Source organism: Nannobrachium achirus (genome assembly GCF_963921795.1).
Source record: "Nannobrachium achirus genome assembly, chromosome: 8".
Lineage (NCBI taxonomy): Eukaryota > Metazoa > Chordata > Actinopteri > Myctophiformes > Myctophidae > Nannobrachium > Nannobrachium achirus.
Window position 1 is genome coordinate 15,744,317 of NC_137817.1, and position 16,420 is coordinate 15,760,736.

A 16,420-nucleotide genomic window follows, 5' to 3' on the forward strand; every position below is an offset into this window, starting at 1 on the left:
AAGGTTGAAACATGGAGATACAAGGTTTCTGCCCAACAGGCAGCAGCACTGTAAGTCATGGTCACTGGGCTTTTACATGTACATGCCAGACCACCCGTATAATCCTTTAATCCAGGGGTCTTCAACGTTTCAGGCCAAGTTGAGAGAGAGATGAAGCAGGGATCCTCACAATCTTTTCATAGATTCCATATAGTGTAATTGTTTGACAGCACGATCATCAGTGTACAGTATTTTGGAATCATGTCAATGTGTGTTTTCAGATATTTAACCACTTGAACCGTCAATACTTAATAAACTTGACCTTTCACTCTGTACTTAGTCTGCTCTTTTTCCCCTCTACACCGAAGCTCTTTGCCGAAAATAGCCGATCTACAAGCTCACAACGCCTCGCGCTGCGATGCGTTGTGAGCTTAAATATGGACTCTAGGGTTCAAGTGGTTGATATAAAAAAATCACACAAAGATTTGTAGGACCCCCTGTAGTAACCAGGGATGTAGTGGGGCGTACACGCGTGGGCACGGCGTGCCCACACTTCTCTCACATCGTGCGCACGCGCTTTGACGCGCGTGCACTAGTGATGCGCGGGCTGGCAGGCTGGCTTGTCCGTGTCATCAAGTACCTACTGTACCGCAGACAGAGTGCAGACAAGCCAGGCAAGTACAGAGCAGATCGTCCACCGATTGGTTGTAATATCACCATGACAACCAACAACCAACCAACAAGCTGACTGCCCCTTTGGGCTATGGGATTTTAAGACTCACTGACCAACCAACAACAACACAGTCTGTTTGTGTTTACTTCTTCAAACTTTAAGCGGTTACTGTAGCCTGCAGCAGTTTGTTTGTAGTGAATTTTTGTTACCTTGGATTATCTACCCTTGTATAATTCCGGTCAAATGCAGACAGACACCACCAGCACTGTCTGTACAACGGCGACGTGGTGCATTCTTATCTTTAACTGTGAGTAAATAAACAGTCATGTCTTATTCTTATTGGTGGACTGGTGGTTGTTAGGTAAGACATCGTGCCTATATTAAACCTATTATATTAAGCCTAGAACGGTTCTGTTATGCCGTGCATTAACCCTGTAAAATAGCTGTTGTGAAATGTCTCTAGAAAATATTGATATTATATTACAGGTCGTTCTGACTCAGCAATTGGTTGAAATAGGCTCGCCAGAGCATGATTGACACACTCAGATGGTAATAAAAATAAAATGGGGTGGCTGTAGCTCAGGAGGTAGAGTGGGTTGGCCAATGCTCCATGGGTCAGCGGTTCAAATCCCAGCTTCTCCTGTCTACATGTCGAAGTGTCCTTGGGCAAGACACTGAACCCCAAGTTGCCTCCGGTGAGCTGGTTGGTGCCTTGCATGGTTTCCACCGCCACCGTTTTTTTTTTTTGATTGAAGAATTTATTAGAAGTTTGCAATAGAAAAAAGTACAGTTTCATGACAGTACAAATCACTGGTACAAGGTCAACTAAAAGGAGATCCTAGAAAGCCGAGGCTTATTTCCACAGGAACCACACTTTAAGTATCTCATATAACATTGAAAGACAGACGGATAGAACATAGTACTTTATCTAGGATAATATCAGTTTCAAAAGCATAACATCAAATACAAAAGGCTGAATACAAAGAAAAAGGGGGGGGGGGAGCATGGGGGCTTAGTCTATTTACAAGTCACGGGTAGCTGCTGTCTGAAGGTGACTTTTCATACCAATTTTGAAGGAGGCTAGGGATTTGCTCTCCTTTAGGGCTTGTGGAAGGGCGTTCCACATGTTGATGGTATAGCAGGAGAACGAGTTAGCGCCTTGTTTAGTGTTAAATCTACGCTGATGATGATTAGTGGAGCTGCCTCTGGTGTTATGATCGTGAACATCCTTGACCTTTAAGAAGTAGTTTGTCAGGTACATGGGAATCTTGGAGGTGTAGTGTATCTTGTACACCAGGCCCATTGCAAGATGCTGTACTCTGTCAGCTACTTTGAGCCACCCCACGCTTTCGTGGTGATGCTCGGTAAGGTGGGTCAGAGGAGGGAGACCAAGCACAACCCTAATTAGTTTGTTTTGGGCTGTTTGGAGCTTTAGCTTTAAGGCAGCTGGGGCGTCGCGATACCAGACAAGGACTCCGTAATCAATGAGGGGCCCAATAAGAGCACCTCCTAGTGTCTTTCGGGATTTAATATTGATCAGTGGGGCAACTCTTTGCAAGAAGCGAATTCGTTGATTGACTTTATTGATTACCTTGGTGGTCATTTTTTCACTGGATAGGTTAGCCTCCAGGATGCAACCCAGGTAGCAGATGTGGTTTTTCCTTTCTATCACAGTGTCACCTACTTTAATTGTGAAGTTCTCAACTAGGCTAAGTTTCTGACTAGATCCAAAGAGGATACATTCAGTTTTGCCTAGGTGAATTGAGAGTCTGTTGTCATTGAGCCAGGTGCAGATCTTGTTAAGTTCACAGTTAAGGGCCTTTTCAACCTGCAAAATGTTTCTGCCTGAGACTAGGAGAGCCGAGTCATCCGCGAACAGAAACAGATTGCAGTCACAAGCAGATGACATGTCGTTTACGTATATTAAGAACAACAGTGGTCCTAGTATACTCCCTTGAGGTACTCCACAGTTTACTGGGAGGGGGGGGGACAGGGTTCCGTTGACTTCCACCATCTGTTCCCTCCCCACCAAGTAAGAGTGCATCCATCTCACTGCTGTGCTATCAAGACCAATAGCTTTGAGTTTTTCGATCAGAATAGAATGATCGACGGTGTCAAATGCCTTCTGGAGGTCCAGCATGACCATGCCACAATATTTGCCATCGTGAATTTCACGTTTGATGTAATCATTCAAATAGATGAGGCATGTATCTGTGGAATGGGACTCTCTGAAGCCAGACTGGAACTCGTAGATCAGTTTATTCTCTTCAAGATATCTAGCCACCTGTTCATAGACAATTTTTTCCATTACCTTAGAGATGGAACTAAGGATTGAGATTGGCCTGTAGTTGCCAGGGTCAAGTTTACTGCCTTTTTTGTGCAGGGGGGTTACCTTGGCTAATTTGAAGTCCTGGGGGACATAACCCTGCTTGATAGATAGATTAATAATATGGGTAATGATTGGGGCAATGGTGGCAGCTGAGTCTATGAGAAATTTGGGGGCAATTTTATCATGGCCAGCGGCCTTGAATTGAGGTAGGGTGCGCAGTTTTTTAAACACTTCATCAGTTGACACCGTGGCAAGTTTAAAGTTGTCTTTGCATACCCCAAGGTTCCTGTAGAATTTCAAGATGTGCCTAACACCAAACAGCCCAGATGGAGCGGGCAGTTTATTGACCAGATTTTTGGCCATGGAGGTGAAGTAGATGTTGAGATTTTTGGCTACATCAAGACTATCCGTGAGGAGGGTTATGGGAGTTTGGATGGATATGTTGCTGGCTATGGATCTGGTGTATGAATGTGTGTGTGAATGGGTGAATGTAATGCACATTGTAAAGCGCTTTGGATAAAAGCGCTATATAAATGCACCATTTACCATTTACCATTTAATAGAAGATTTAAGAGTGGATTCATTAATTGAAATATCAGTTGTGCAGCTATTTTGCATGGGAAGTTTAGCTGATGATCCTGTCAAATTATTGGTTGAGAATGACAACGACTGGTCAAGGCTATTTCTGCCGCCGTGCAGACCTGTTTTAACCCACCCAAAACGTTACGTGCACGCGCATCGACGCGTGTGCGTGCGTGCCCACACTTCCAAATTTAGCACTACAACACTGGTAGTAACTCTGAGGACCCCCTAGCTGCTTTAATCCATTTAGGATGGGAATCCCATTTTGTAATTATAGCCTATCTTTCAAGACGGGAACCCCTATTGGTGTTCTTGCTTTTCCTTTTTTTGTTACCATTTTAAAAACGATTTAAAATAGTGGGAAAACAACGTGTGCTTGTAGATCTGCTATTTTCACTAATTTTGTGCAACGCTTTTGTATGATGAAGTAGAGCTATAATTTACGGCAAAAAAAAATAAAAAATACAAATTTGAAACTATTGGAGATACATGGTTTCTGCTTGACAGTGAAAATATAGCAACATAATCTTTTGTGAAATATTTGGATAAATATTTTTCAGATTGCTATTGTGTTTGTTCAGTAACACAGGTCTTTTCATGTACAGTAGGGCACCAATTTCACCCAATCAGGAAATGTATCTGTTTCGATTTAACATTGTTCCCATTACAATTTTGTCTGCTCGTCTTGTCTTTATTTCCTCACTTCCAATTTGTTTATCCTGTATCCTATCATGAGTTCTCTCTCCTGATGAAATTGTTATCTCCACCTGAAAATGTATTTTCTTCTAAAAGGCGGGAGAGACAGGGAGACCCCTGTAACCGAATGCACGCTCTACACTACAGCAATACTATGCGGAAAAAGAGCTTTTTAAAGAGGCGGTGCCATAGTTTTGTACTTTTTCTGGTTTTCATGTGTCTAGGAGGTTGACAGTACTTCATTAGACCCCCTGGTGTGGTTGTTATGAGCAATTATGTATTCCCTTTGTATTTGGGGTTTCTTCCTGGAGGCTGACACCTTGTGGGTCAAAAGCGCCGATCCAAAAACACAGATAAAATGACATCATATAATCATCCCCTCCCCTTTTACCATTCACCAAACACTGTGGGTGTGGCTAACTTCAGCTGGGTCACACCAGGCATACTTAATGAACGGGTGGGTGTGGCCACATAAAAACCTAATTTTAACTCTTTCTGTACACCTTTTTGGAAAAAAATCTTCCTACTAGTATAATCATAATACCTGATACTCATGTTTTTTTTGCAACAACCCTTTAATCGTTACGTGATCTGGCAAGTTGTCAAATATCCTGTATTTTTTCCCTGTATTTATAGCACAGTGTCTATGACACTATAGTGGCAGGGGGAGAGAGGGGGATTCTCAGGCCAACGCCAGCAGCATTCACGCCTGCTAGCTGCCAACTAGAGTACAAGCTCAGGCCTATGTATCGCTGCCCACTGAGCAGCTCTTTTTTTTAAGCAGGAGGGGGCCCTGAGTTGGTTGTCGATTGAGGAGAGACACATTCTGCTTTGCTTTCATGACACACATTTTCCCAGATGGTGGGCAAGTTTTACCAGAGACCTGCACAACAGGAATGATATTAATATACACAACTATTTCCCTAGGGACGAGCACAGAATATTGTTGTGTGGTTTAGGTCAAACCCCAGGAGGGCTTATACGATATAAATCCCATTATGTTACAGAGGCCACTATTATAATTTTATTAGCATAAAAACAATCAGATCATAAAGTATAAGAATTAAAAACAAAAGAAACCACTGTGCAGAAGAAAACAACAACAACATTAACCCATTTAGGCCTAGAATTATTGAATGCTTTAACCAGTGAAAAATAGCAGATATACAAGCTCACAGCGCGGCACCGAGTGCCGCGCTGCGAGCTTGTATATCTGCATTTTTTTTTTACAGTTGTGAAAATGTGTGCAAATCTTTGAATATATGTATTTTCAAAGCGAACATTTGTAACTCAAATTTTGCTTCTGGGGGGGTCCCTGGAACTAAATATTTTGAAATGGGGGTCCGTGGCCAAATACATATCATTTTGGGGGTCCTTCACATGAAAAGGTTTGAGAACCACTGACATAGTAGTCTCTCAAGAACAGACTAACTGAGCTCCAGTTAAGTGAAAAGGACTTTTTCTTTGACGATGGCTGGCCAGATTGCTGACATAGAAACATAGGTTTTTCAAAAAATCTTAGAAGGATTCAAAAGACACTTATAGAATCGGGTCAAAATTCTAATTTTCACGATTTTTCAAAAATAGCAGATCTACAAGCTCGCAGCGCGGCACTCGGTGCCGCGCTGTGAGGTTGTATATATATCTGCTATTTTTCAATAGTTAAAGTTATACCATGTAACTTTTTTTATAAAACAAATCTTAAAATTGTCCTAACTGTTAAATCGCTAAAGTTTTAGAACACCCACTCCGTTATTTTCAGCCTTCTCTTTATATGTTTTCTACTTAGCCGTGACAGGGGCGGGATTTCCCGACAAAATTACGTCATCATACACTACCGGCCAATCACAGCGAGGGTTATACACTGCCGGCCAATCACAGCGCATCCTGAAGTGGGGTCGCTATCACAATACGGCGACCATATTTGTAGGCGCCCGTGTAGCTTGCCTCAACATAACAACAGCATTTACTCGGGTGAAGGAGTCCGTTTCTCCGGAATGCCTGAACGCACAGGAACCAGGAACCCCTCTAAAGATAGATCTCGGCGAGGTGGAGGCAGACGCGGGGGTGTGAGGCCCGGTCCGCGGCGAAAAACGGCCGAAAGACGCGACCGCGGTTTGCTATAGAGCTACTGACCTCTAGGTGAGCAACTTACACAGTATAGCTTTAAAGCATAAAATAATGATACACAATAATGTGTACCGTTCTAAATGGGTTAAGACATGGAGCAAGTGTTTTAAATTCAGGTGGTGAAAATGTCAAAAAGTTCACCCATAAAGCCGTAATACTCATTAAACTCTGTTTCTCCACCATCCAATTACTTCTCCACACCAAAAGATGATAAAACCGCTCAACCTATACGTATGTGATTTTTTGTTGAAAATCCATTTGGCTTGCTGGACTGCTTATGTTTAAAAATTAAACAGACTTCATGACATATTGATTCTCTCTAATCGATTTGTACAGCTTCTGTAACTCCCTTCTCAATGTTGAATTAGTCAATGGACTTGGTCATAAAGTTTGTGATGATATTACTTTTACTTACTTACTTACTTACTTTTACTACATTAGCAAGCTAACAAATCCCTCATCATTGTAAATTGAAGTTGTGAAATTTAGACATTTTTCAGAAACGTCTAATTTGTATTAAAAAAAAGATGTTGCACTTATACAGTGGGATTCTCAGTTGAGGGATTAGAAACAAATTCCAGTAAGCATAATCCAAATCCCAAAGTGCATTTAGTGTTGTAGGAATCATGTTGATATCAAGCTTGAGATTTTTCATAATCTTTTAGAATATGTTCACAAAAAACAACAACAATCAGTTGCACTGTGTTATGGAAATATTGGAAGTTTGTTTCTTCAAGTTTAGTTGCTGTGGGACAAATGCTATTTACATATGCATAAGCATCTCTGGCCCTGGCTAGGGGGTCTGACACCTACCTCTTTTGTGCTTACATCCTCAGAATTGAATGAATACTGTATGTAAAATGCCATGCCACACCTATTGTTGCCATGGGACCTCCTGGGATTTAGCTTGAGAGAAGGGGTGTCAAAGCTAGGTCTGGCCTTCAGAGTATATAGCTGACAGTATGACTTTTATACAGGACTGTACCCAGGGACACTGCTGGTAGAAGGGATCTGTACCGAGGCAGAAGGCTGAGGGCAGGCAAGGCTTAGACTTGAGTTGCATATGCTGTATTAATGGACTTGTTGCTAATTGTCACTAAATAAACTGGACATCTACTACCCGTTACCTTGGATTGGACTCCATATTTCTCTTTTACAACTGTTGCTTAAACCCCATGATGTTTTGGTAGAGATTTGGTGCAGAGTAGACGGTAAAAGTGGTCAAAGTACAGTTGTACCGGTAACTCCGGTCCAGTTCTCTATGACTAGGGGTTAAATAACACCTGTGGCTAATGCTTTACAGCAAGTGTCTTTTTTTCAGGCCAAGGACCCCTTAGCTGAGAGAGAGATGAAGCAGGGACCCCCCACAACCCATAGATACCATATAGTTTCATCGTTTGACAGCACAATCATCAGTGTATTTTGGGTTCTGTGTCCAGATATTTAACCACTTGAACCATCAATACTTAATAAACTTGATCTTTCACTCTGTGAAAGCGATTTTTGGCTAAAGTTCTCAGAATATGGAAGCTAGGGTTCAAGTGGTTATTATAAAAAAGGAGAAATAAAAGTTTCTATCTCTCAAAGATTTGGAGGACCCCCTGTAGTAACTCTAAGGTCCCGGACTGTTGAAGACCCTTGGCCTAATGCTTTACAGAGGAGGTCTACGAAAAATTACACAAAACAGCTTTTGCACTGCCCACAACAGTAGTCTACTGGCATAGGCACAGATTAGGATCATGGGAATCCATCTGGTTTTGTGTTGATTTTACGATTATAACATTGCATTACATTTAGGAATAAATGTCTTTCTTTTGCCCTTGTATTATTGCTGAATATCATGCACTCCAAGTAGGCTGAAAGCATCCTCCAGTAATACAGACATGGTGTTTGGTGATCCTGACGGAATTTCACAGGAATTTTATACATTTGACCATGTGCTACATCCTGAGATGAAGGCTTTGAACTTCAGTCACCGCATGAGGCGTAATTATACTGTGTAATTATACACTATAATTACAGTATAAAATGACGGTATAATTATAGTATGTCATTATACCATATGCATATATATGTATATTGCAGCCTCAGTGTCCTGTTTCTGGTCTTCAGCTGCTGCAGTCCATCTGCATCCAGGTTGGACATGTTGTGCTTTCAGAGATTCTCTGCAGTGGTTCTCAAACCTTTTCATGTTAAGGAACCCACATTGATATGTATTAGACTCCCTTCTGAAAATATTTTGTGCTAAAAAACATTTAGTGTCAAAATAATGATATGCCGTACTAAATAATTTTTATCACTAAAAAGGCGTTTTCGCTCACTGAATGAACCGCCGCTCACTGGATTTCTTTTCTCTATTTCGCAAAAATTCTCTGTTAACCCTGGAAATGGTCAGCAGTTTCTGAACGGCCCTTTTGGCGCAGGGCAGAGTTGAGAGCTGTATTAACTCATCTAGTGCCGTTTGCGTGATGTCACGCAATAAGTACTAGAGTACTTACAGTGCCGAATGCGTGATGTCGCGCAAAAAGTAATAAATTACTGTAACGTTGAGTACATTACCGAGTAGAATGGCCGGATGTCCGGAGACGAAAATCCGCGCTGATTTGTCATCATCACGGCTCCACGAGCACACAATAGTCATCCCATAACATTGAGGTGGACGGCCGATCTCATCTTTAATGTCCATTATCTCAAAACAACACTTTAGAAGCGAAGATGGAGGCAGATGCTCGCTTATATAACACATGTATAAACGCTCCATTGCAATCCAGCATGGCACCACGTAAACAATGATCGGTTCCGGCGCACGACCCGATGACGTCAGACCGGAAGTGATCACGCTGTGGCACTTCTGGCTTTCAAAATAAGAGAGTGCAAGCGGATGGAGCCTGCGTGAGGCACTCTGGACATCATTGCGACCGAAAATCGCGGGCACAAAATGAGTTAAGAATGATACACTTTCCGGGGTTTTGGGTGGAGACTGTGTTTCCAAATGAAAGCATTGAATGTGTGTTGTATGTAAATATGTATGCTTTAATGGTCTGTTAATGACTGTGATACACAGATACACTGGACATTTGACATTTTCCATTTTCCCAAATAATTATTCAAAATAAATGAAAAAACACGGCCTGCTCATGTATTAGGAGGGTAGTATGAGTCACCAGAAAGGGTGTTTTTAATTAATCTATCATGGTTGGAGTTTGAAGTTACAATGGGTGTGTGTGTGTGTGTGTGTGTGTGTGTGTGTGTGTGTGTGTGTGTGTGTGTGTGTGTGTGTGTGTGTGTGTGTGTGTGTGTGTGTGGAGAAAAGCCCATAAGGTGTGAAAGTGGAATATCCCTTTAAGTGGTTAATGTTCTCTTGATTGTTTGCAAAGCTCTTAATGGGCTGCCTGCCTCCCCTGCCCACACCACTGACCCTTTAAACCCTCCCTCCTACCTCCTCCCAGGCCCCTCGGGGCACCACTTGACTCGCTGACTAGCTGTCTCACAAACTAAACTCGGGTTCAGGGGTGACCTGACCCCACCTTTGCTGGCACAGCCCCCAGACTGTGGAACAGCGTTCGCCTCCCTGTCAACCCGCTCCCCCCTTCCGTTGAGTTCATGTTCAAGTTCAAGTTCAAGACTCTCTGTTATTCACTAGCATTTGAATCCCCCTGATGTGGCTGATATTTATCATTGGTTTCTTTTTTCTTTTCTTTTTTTACTGTTTAGGCTATGTGTATTCTTACAGATCTTCTAGCTTATTGTTTATTTGTGCCTTTGAGGCCGTAGGTCTTGTTGTTTATGTCAATGATTTATGTGTCTGTTCCTTATTTAAGTACTATACCGCTTGGTCTATACAGCCTTTTGGATTATAGGAGTTGTTTTTAAAAGTGTTGTATACATTCATTTGACTTGACAAGATAAACATACTGTATAGATACAGTATACACAGACAGACGGGAAGAAAGAACAGCTCTTCAAACACGAAAAACGAACATGGCACATCTTTTGCGACAGCCTTAAATGCATAAATGGATATAAATGTCTGTTTCTAATTTTAGATCTTTCCGGTAGCTTTTTCCATTACATGCCCAAGGTGCAGCGCAGCTGTAAACACTCTGGCCTATACAGAGTGATGGACTTAAAGTGATGGCAATGAAACGGCTGGCCTCGGGTCAGCCGCTTGCCTCTTTCTATATGGATGCTGCCAAACTGTACTAGAGTTTAACAGCATCAATAAACTGAGAGGAATTCTGGAATTCAGTCACACTGCAGTATTAAGCTATAGTCATGCATTATCACAAGTCCCAGGAAAAATACCCTATAGGGTGTTATGTTATCATAACACATCTAAATCAGGGGTCTTCAATGTTTTCAGCCCCCACAACCTTATCATAGATTCCATATAGTTTCATTGTTTGGCAGCAAATCATCAGTGTATTTTGGATTCATGTCAATTTGTGTTTTCAGATATTTAATCTCTTGAACCGTCAACTTTAATTAACTTGACCTTTCACTCTGTACTTAGTCTGCTCTTTTTCCCCTCTACTCCAAAGCTCCTTGCCGAAAACAGCCGATCTACCAGCTCACAACGCCTCGCAGTGCAAGGCGTTGTGAGCTTGTAGATCGGCTATTTTTGGCTGCAGTTCTCAGAATATGGACACTAGGGTTCAAGTTGTTAATATAAAAAGGATTGGAAGATTTGGAGGACCCCCTATAGTAACTCTGAGGAACCCCTAGGTGTCCCGGACCCCCTGCTGAAGACCCCTGCTATAGGGTGTTATGTTATCATTATGCATCTAAATACAATCTATATTGGTCTTTCAGAATTGATTTTGTTTTCTTTATTTAACTTTATTTGAGTCTGTCGAGAGACATTCTCTCAGGGTGACTGATAAAGAAAGGCCTCAGCTGGCATCATACCCACTACCCACCATGCATTGCACAAGCATAGGGAGCCGGGTTGAGCTAAGTTCAGGTATAACATTATTACATTGTGTTTAGGCTTCAGTTTAGCCATGGCTGGCGTGTGGTTACGAGTTACGACCCAACTGAAGATCAAGTATCAAGACGAACAATTGAATTGTAATGTTGGTCTTCTACTTTTACATGGCACCGGGGTGACTGTGAGTGTGTTCGATAAAGCGTGGTGGTTACATTCAGTTACATAACTCAATCCATGGACGGATCAGATTATAGGGAGCGGTCATCATAACAGGCCCAGGCCCCACCAGGGGTTAGGACGGAGGCGTTATGTTGAGGAAAAGCAGGGGACGGCTAAAGATAAGGTACCATTTAACCACTTGAACCGCAGCATCCCAATTCTGGGGGAAATACTAGAAGATCGAGAAGCTCACAACGATCACAACGAGCTTGTCGATCTGCTATTTTCAGCAAATATATTTAGTGTCGTGCGAAAACAGAAAAGTCACTAGTATCGAGCCCTGGGGCTATAAAATGACAATGCCAGGCTGCAGGTGGTTAATATAATATAACAGATGTAAACCTATGAAATATCACATGTCATAGGTGGATGGGCGGGCATGGATTGAGATGCCCTGATCTGAAATTAGATTAATCTACACACAATTATTCAGGGTAAAAGTGGGATTAATATTGTCGTTGTTGGGTGAAAACCTTGTATGTCCAAACCGTTCGTTTTGCATTTTTCATTTTAAAAATGATTCAAACTAGTGAAAACAGCCGATCTACAAGCACACAACGCCTTGCGGTGCGAGGCGTTGTGTGCTTGTAGATCTGCTGTTTGCATTACTTTTGTGCGACGGCCTTGTATGATGAAGCAGGGCTTTACTTTGCTAAAGAACATACAAATTTGAAACTTGGAGGTACAAGATTTCCACCCGACAACGACGATATGCTTAAAGGACAACTTTGTTTTTTTGCAACAAGGGTTCATATTTTAGATTGTAATTGCAGAAAAGAAGAGATGAGTGTTAAAATGTTTTCTTTACTTCTTTCTATCGTTTTAGTGATTTTAACTATTTTGATTTGCATGCATGCCCCAGGTTGGGGGCATGCATGCAAGTGGCTAAATATGTATTTTTAGACACAATAAGCCCATTCCCAAGATGCATCGCCATCCCATCTTTCATGGGCAGATGTGACTTATGGGGGCTGGTGTAAGTAGTAACAAAGAAATTGCTGGCTTATTGTGTCTAAAAATACATATTTAGCCACTTGTACGAAGGCCCCCACCCACTGAAATCAAAATATTAAAATCGCTAAAACAATAGAAAGCAGTAAATGAAAACATTTTAACACTCATCCAAGAGAGAGATCCAACCGCAGAGCGGTTGTTGTTGTAACTTTGAAATTATTCTCGCCACAGTCGAACGACTCAGCAGTTTGCGTCAATAACGGTGCCCCGAAAGTCCCTCTGCAAAACTGAAATAATAGGCTAAATATTCACTTTGAAGCTGTCACAAATAAGAAACCAAGCCTGTGTTTATCCCCTCATTTTATTTTCTCTGTAGGACTTTAGGGGCCGGACGCCATGCAATATGGGCCATCCACCTCGGAAACAGATCAAAACAACAAGGAAATCCCATTAAAAGCTGTCTACGGGGCCTCTCAGAGGCGGCCATAGACACACAGACTAGGATGTGGTTCATGTGACTGGTACTTGAAGTGTACAAAGGACCCGTTTTATTAACCCATTTAGGCCTAGGATTATTGACTGCTTAAACTATTGAAAATAGCAGATATACAAGCTAGCGCAGCACCGAGTGCCGCCTTGCAAGCTCATAGATCTGCTATTTTTGAAAAATCGTGAACATTAGAATTTTTACCCGATTCTACAAGTGTCTTTTGAATCCTCCTAAGTTTTTTGTTGTTGTTGAAAAACCTATGTTTCTATAATGTCAGCAATCTGGCCAGCCATCGTCAAAGAAAAGATCCTTTTCACTTAACAGTTAACAGCTCAGTTAGTCTGATCTTGAGTGTTCTTGAGAGACTACTATGTCAGTGGTTCTCAAACCTTTTCATGTAAAAAAATATTCATATCTCAAAATATTATAGTTCCAAGGACCACCCAGAAGCAAAATTTGAGTTACAAATGTTCGCTCTAAAAATACATATATTCAAAGATTTGCACACATTTTCATGACCTTTTCAAAAATAGTAGATCTACAAGCTCGCAGCGCGGCACTCGGTGCCGCGCTGTGAGCTTGTATATCTGCTATTTTTCAACAGTTAAAGCAGTCAATAATTCTAGACCTAAATGGGTTAACAAAAACTATTTTATTGAATTTGATTTTTGATTTTTTTTTGCCCGTTACAAAAACTATTTTTTTGAATTTGATTTTTTTTTTTTTTTTTTGTGCCCGCTTCCCAGCATTTTCAAAACACCTGCTATCATTCATGAATGGCTATCAGAACCATGTTGATGAGACATGCTCTGCCGTAGCACTGTGGAAGAATGGTTCAAATATAGCCCACGGCTTGTTCACTAGATCTGCTATTTTAAGCGCATGACACTGTCGCGCATCAAAGTATAAATCAGGCTTAATCTGTCTATGCCCGAAGCCCACTGCTCTCCCCTAAGCCCCCCGCGCTCACCCTTTACCTAAATCACAGGTTTTATTTCAGCCTTTTGCTCTAAACCACTCGCATGTGCACTTATACATACTCCGACACATCTATTTTCATCCCATGCTTTCCAACCGATGTTAACAGAGTCTGTAAAGTGAATCTGTAAAGTGGTATCATTTCATACTGTCACAGTATTGTAAAAGCTGTTTAGCTACATTATTTGTAATTGCAAAACATTTGAATACAATAAAATACATTTGGCCATGCCTCATTCATACAGGTGGTGGATGATTTAATTTGTGGTGAAAATATATCTAGTTTAGAAAATGTTGCTTTATCGCTGCATCATATTCACTGTGTACTCATAACATAAACAGCAGTTTAAATGTATGCAAATTAGTCACATGAAATAAACGCTGTGTGGACCTTTACTCTACCATGTCCATGTGTCCTGTTGTAAAAGTCTGTGGGAAGAAGACTTCATGTGATGATTTGATTAGATCTTGAACAAATTAAACAGTACAGAAAACTATACATCACCATCATCACAGTTTCAAAAAGATTGTGGTCAAGAAGGGACAGGGAGAAGCAAACGCTTATTTTGTCCGGCCCCCTTCATACCATGATAAATATCAATATATTATAAAAGGAAATGTGTTACAAAAGGTAATACAATAGTAATAATACCCTAAAAACAATTACTTATATGTACATACATAGTGACTGAATTGATCATAAAAGTAATGAAAATACATAAAGAAAAGGAAAAACTAACAATAATCAAAAGACATATCATATAAAGTAAAGATTCATAGTAAATCACAATAAAATCAAATCAACTGGTCATAATGTTGCATGAGTGAATGCTTGTAGCAGCGCTTGAGCTGTTTAATATTATTACACATTTTTAAATTCTTATCAAGATTATTCCATAAATTTATATGCGAGAGTGCGGTCTAGCCAACACCAACTCGGGACTCCTGAATCATTGCCCTCCACACTCCAACATCAGGGTCTTGAGCCTGTTGTTGGCTAAGCTGTCGCGCCGCAGCGCATCTACATAGGTGGTGTACTTCTTGCCTTTCGTGGCTTTCCCCTGGGTTGACTCAGTTCGCTTGCCTCTAGTTTTAAATAAAGTCTTTACTAAGGTAATGAAACCAAGTGTAAAGTTGCCATTGACTCAATCGGAATGGAATTATTTTGTAAAAAATGCACCGGCATGGGTTAAAGAAGACTGGGGTATAGTGTAGCATCTAACAGCTCTCTGTTCCTTTGCAGATCTGGGTGCCTTCAGTGGGAAGACCAGAGGAGGCGTCTCTGCGCGTGAAGGTCAAGGTGTCGTGCTCATGTGCACGCCTCCCCCACATTCACCAGGTGAGAATGCTCCCTCCCACTCCCAAGCCTATTGCGTGCGTGCGTGCGTGCGTGCGTGCGTGCGTGCGTGCGTGCGTGCGTGCATGTGTTTGTGTGTGTGTGTGTGTGCGTGCGTGCGTGCATACGTCACATTGGGACGTGTTGTGAGCTTGTAGATCTGCTATTTTCATTGGAACATGGCAGGTGATTTATTTTTCATTTCCTCAAGACATACATGAGGTTTCTCCCCTGACGGAGGTGACATACAGCGTGCTTATGCTTCCATTGAACCATTCACATTACTATTCAACTGATGAGTGTGACAGTTTAAAACATAACAGAAGCCAACACAACGTCGCCGTCTCCCCCGGTTCAAATTTACTGGATCATTAGAAATGAAAAGAGATCTTACAAAAGGCAATTATATCGGCAGACGGCCCGGCAGGAACGCAGGGCCATTTTAATGGCACATCTCAAATCTCACCGCCGTAGTCCTCTAATGTAAGCTCTTTATGTGCTGCCATGAATCATGGTGATTTTGTGTTTGCATCAGCTGTCTGCTGCGAGCGCAGGAACACACCCACGGGAAGGTTCTGCTCCTGGGTTGCCGTTCTTCTGTGATGTGATCGTAGGAGGAACATCGGGGTGAGGGTGGGGGGTTGCAGAAATGGACACGCAATAAAGCATCCCATGATTGATAAATTAAAGTGCACTTCCAGATGGCTCACTGTTAAGGTTCTCCATAAATCTCAAGAGCAGGTGTTTCTTTTTCCTCAAGGTGGTATCTGATTTATTTATGCCTGTTTATACCAAAAAATAAAGCTATACTGCCTACGCAGGCAGATTGTTAAACCAAGCCAAAGTAAGGTTCTCCTTTTGGAGGTGTACGACTGTGATTGACAGAAAAGGAGACGTGAGCATTGACGCTGAGGCTTGAGGTTGTGAGATGAGATCAGCAGAATGTCAATAGTGATTTTCTATCATTTAAGGAGTCGGGTTTCTCTGAGCAGTAAATATAATGCAGGCTTTCATAAAGGGCATAATGACATGGCTCATATCCTCTGGATCGTGTTGATCGATACAGAATACATTGTTTAAATGTACGCTTGAAGGTCAGGAGATACAGGAACTGGAACTGAATA

General features: G+C 41.6%; 1 protein-coding gene across 1 annotated transcript in view; it reads left to right on the top strand.

The window, feature by feature from the left end:
• The window catches only part of cntn5 (contactin 5), a gene marked incomplete at its 3' end in the record, with an annotated part of 350,866 nt that overhangs the window by 156,903 nt on the left and 177,543 nt on the right, over positions 1–16,420 (top strand). The window contains exon 6 of the mRNA XM_080731735.1: positions 15,204–15,299. Coding sequence (XP_080587861.1) covers positions 15,204–15,299 — 96 coding nt within the window. The remainder of the gene's footprint in view (positions 1–15,203; positions 15,300–16,420) is intronic.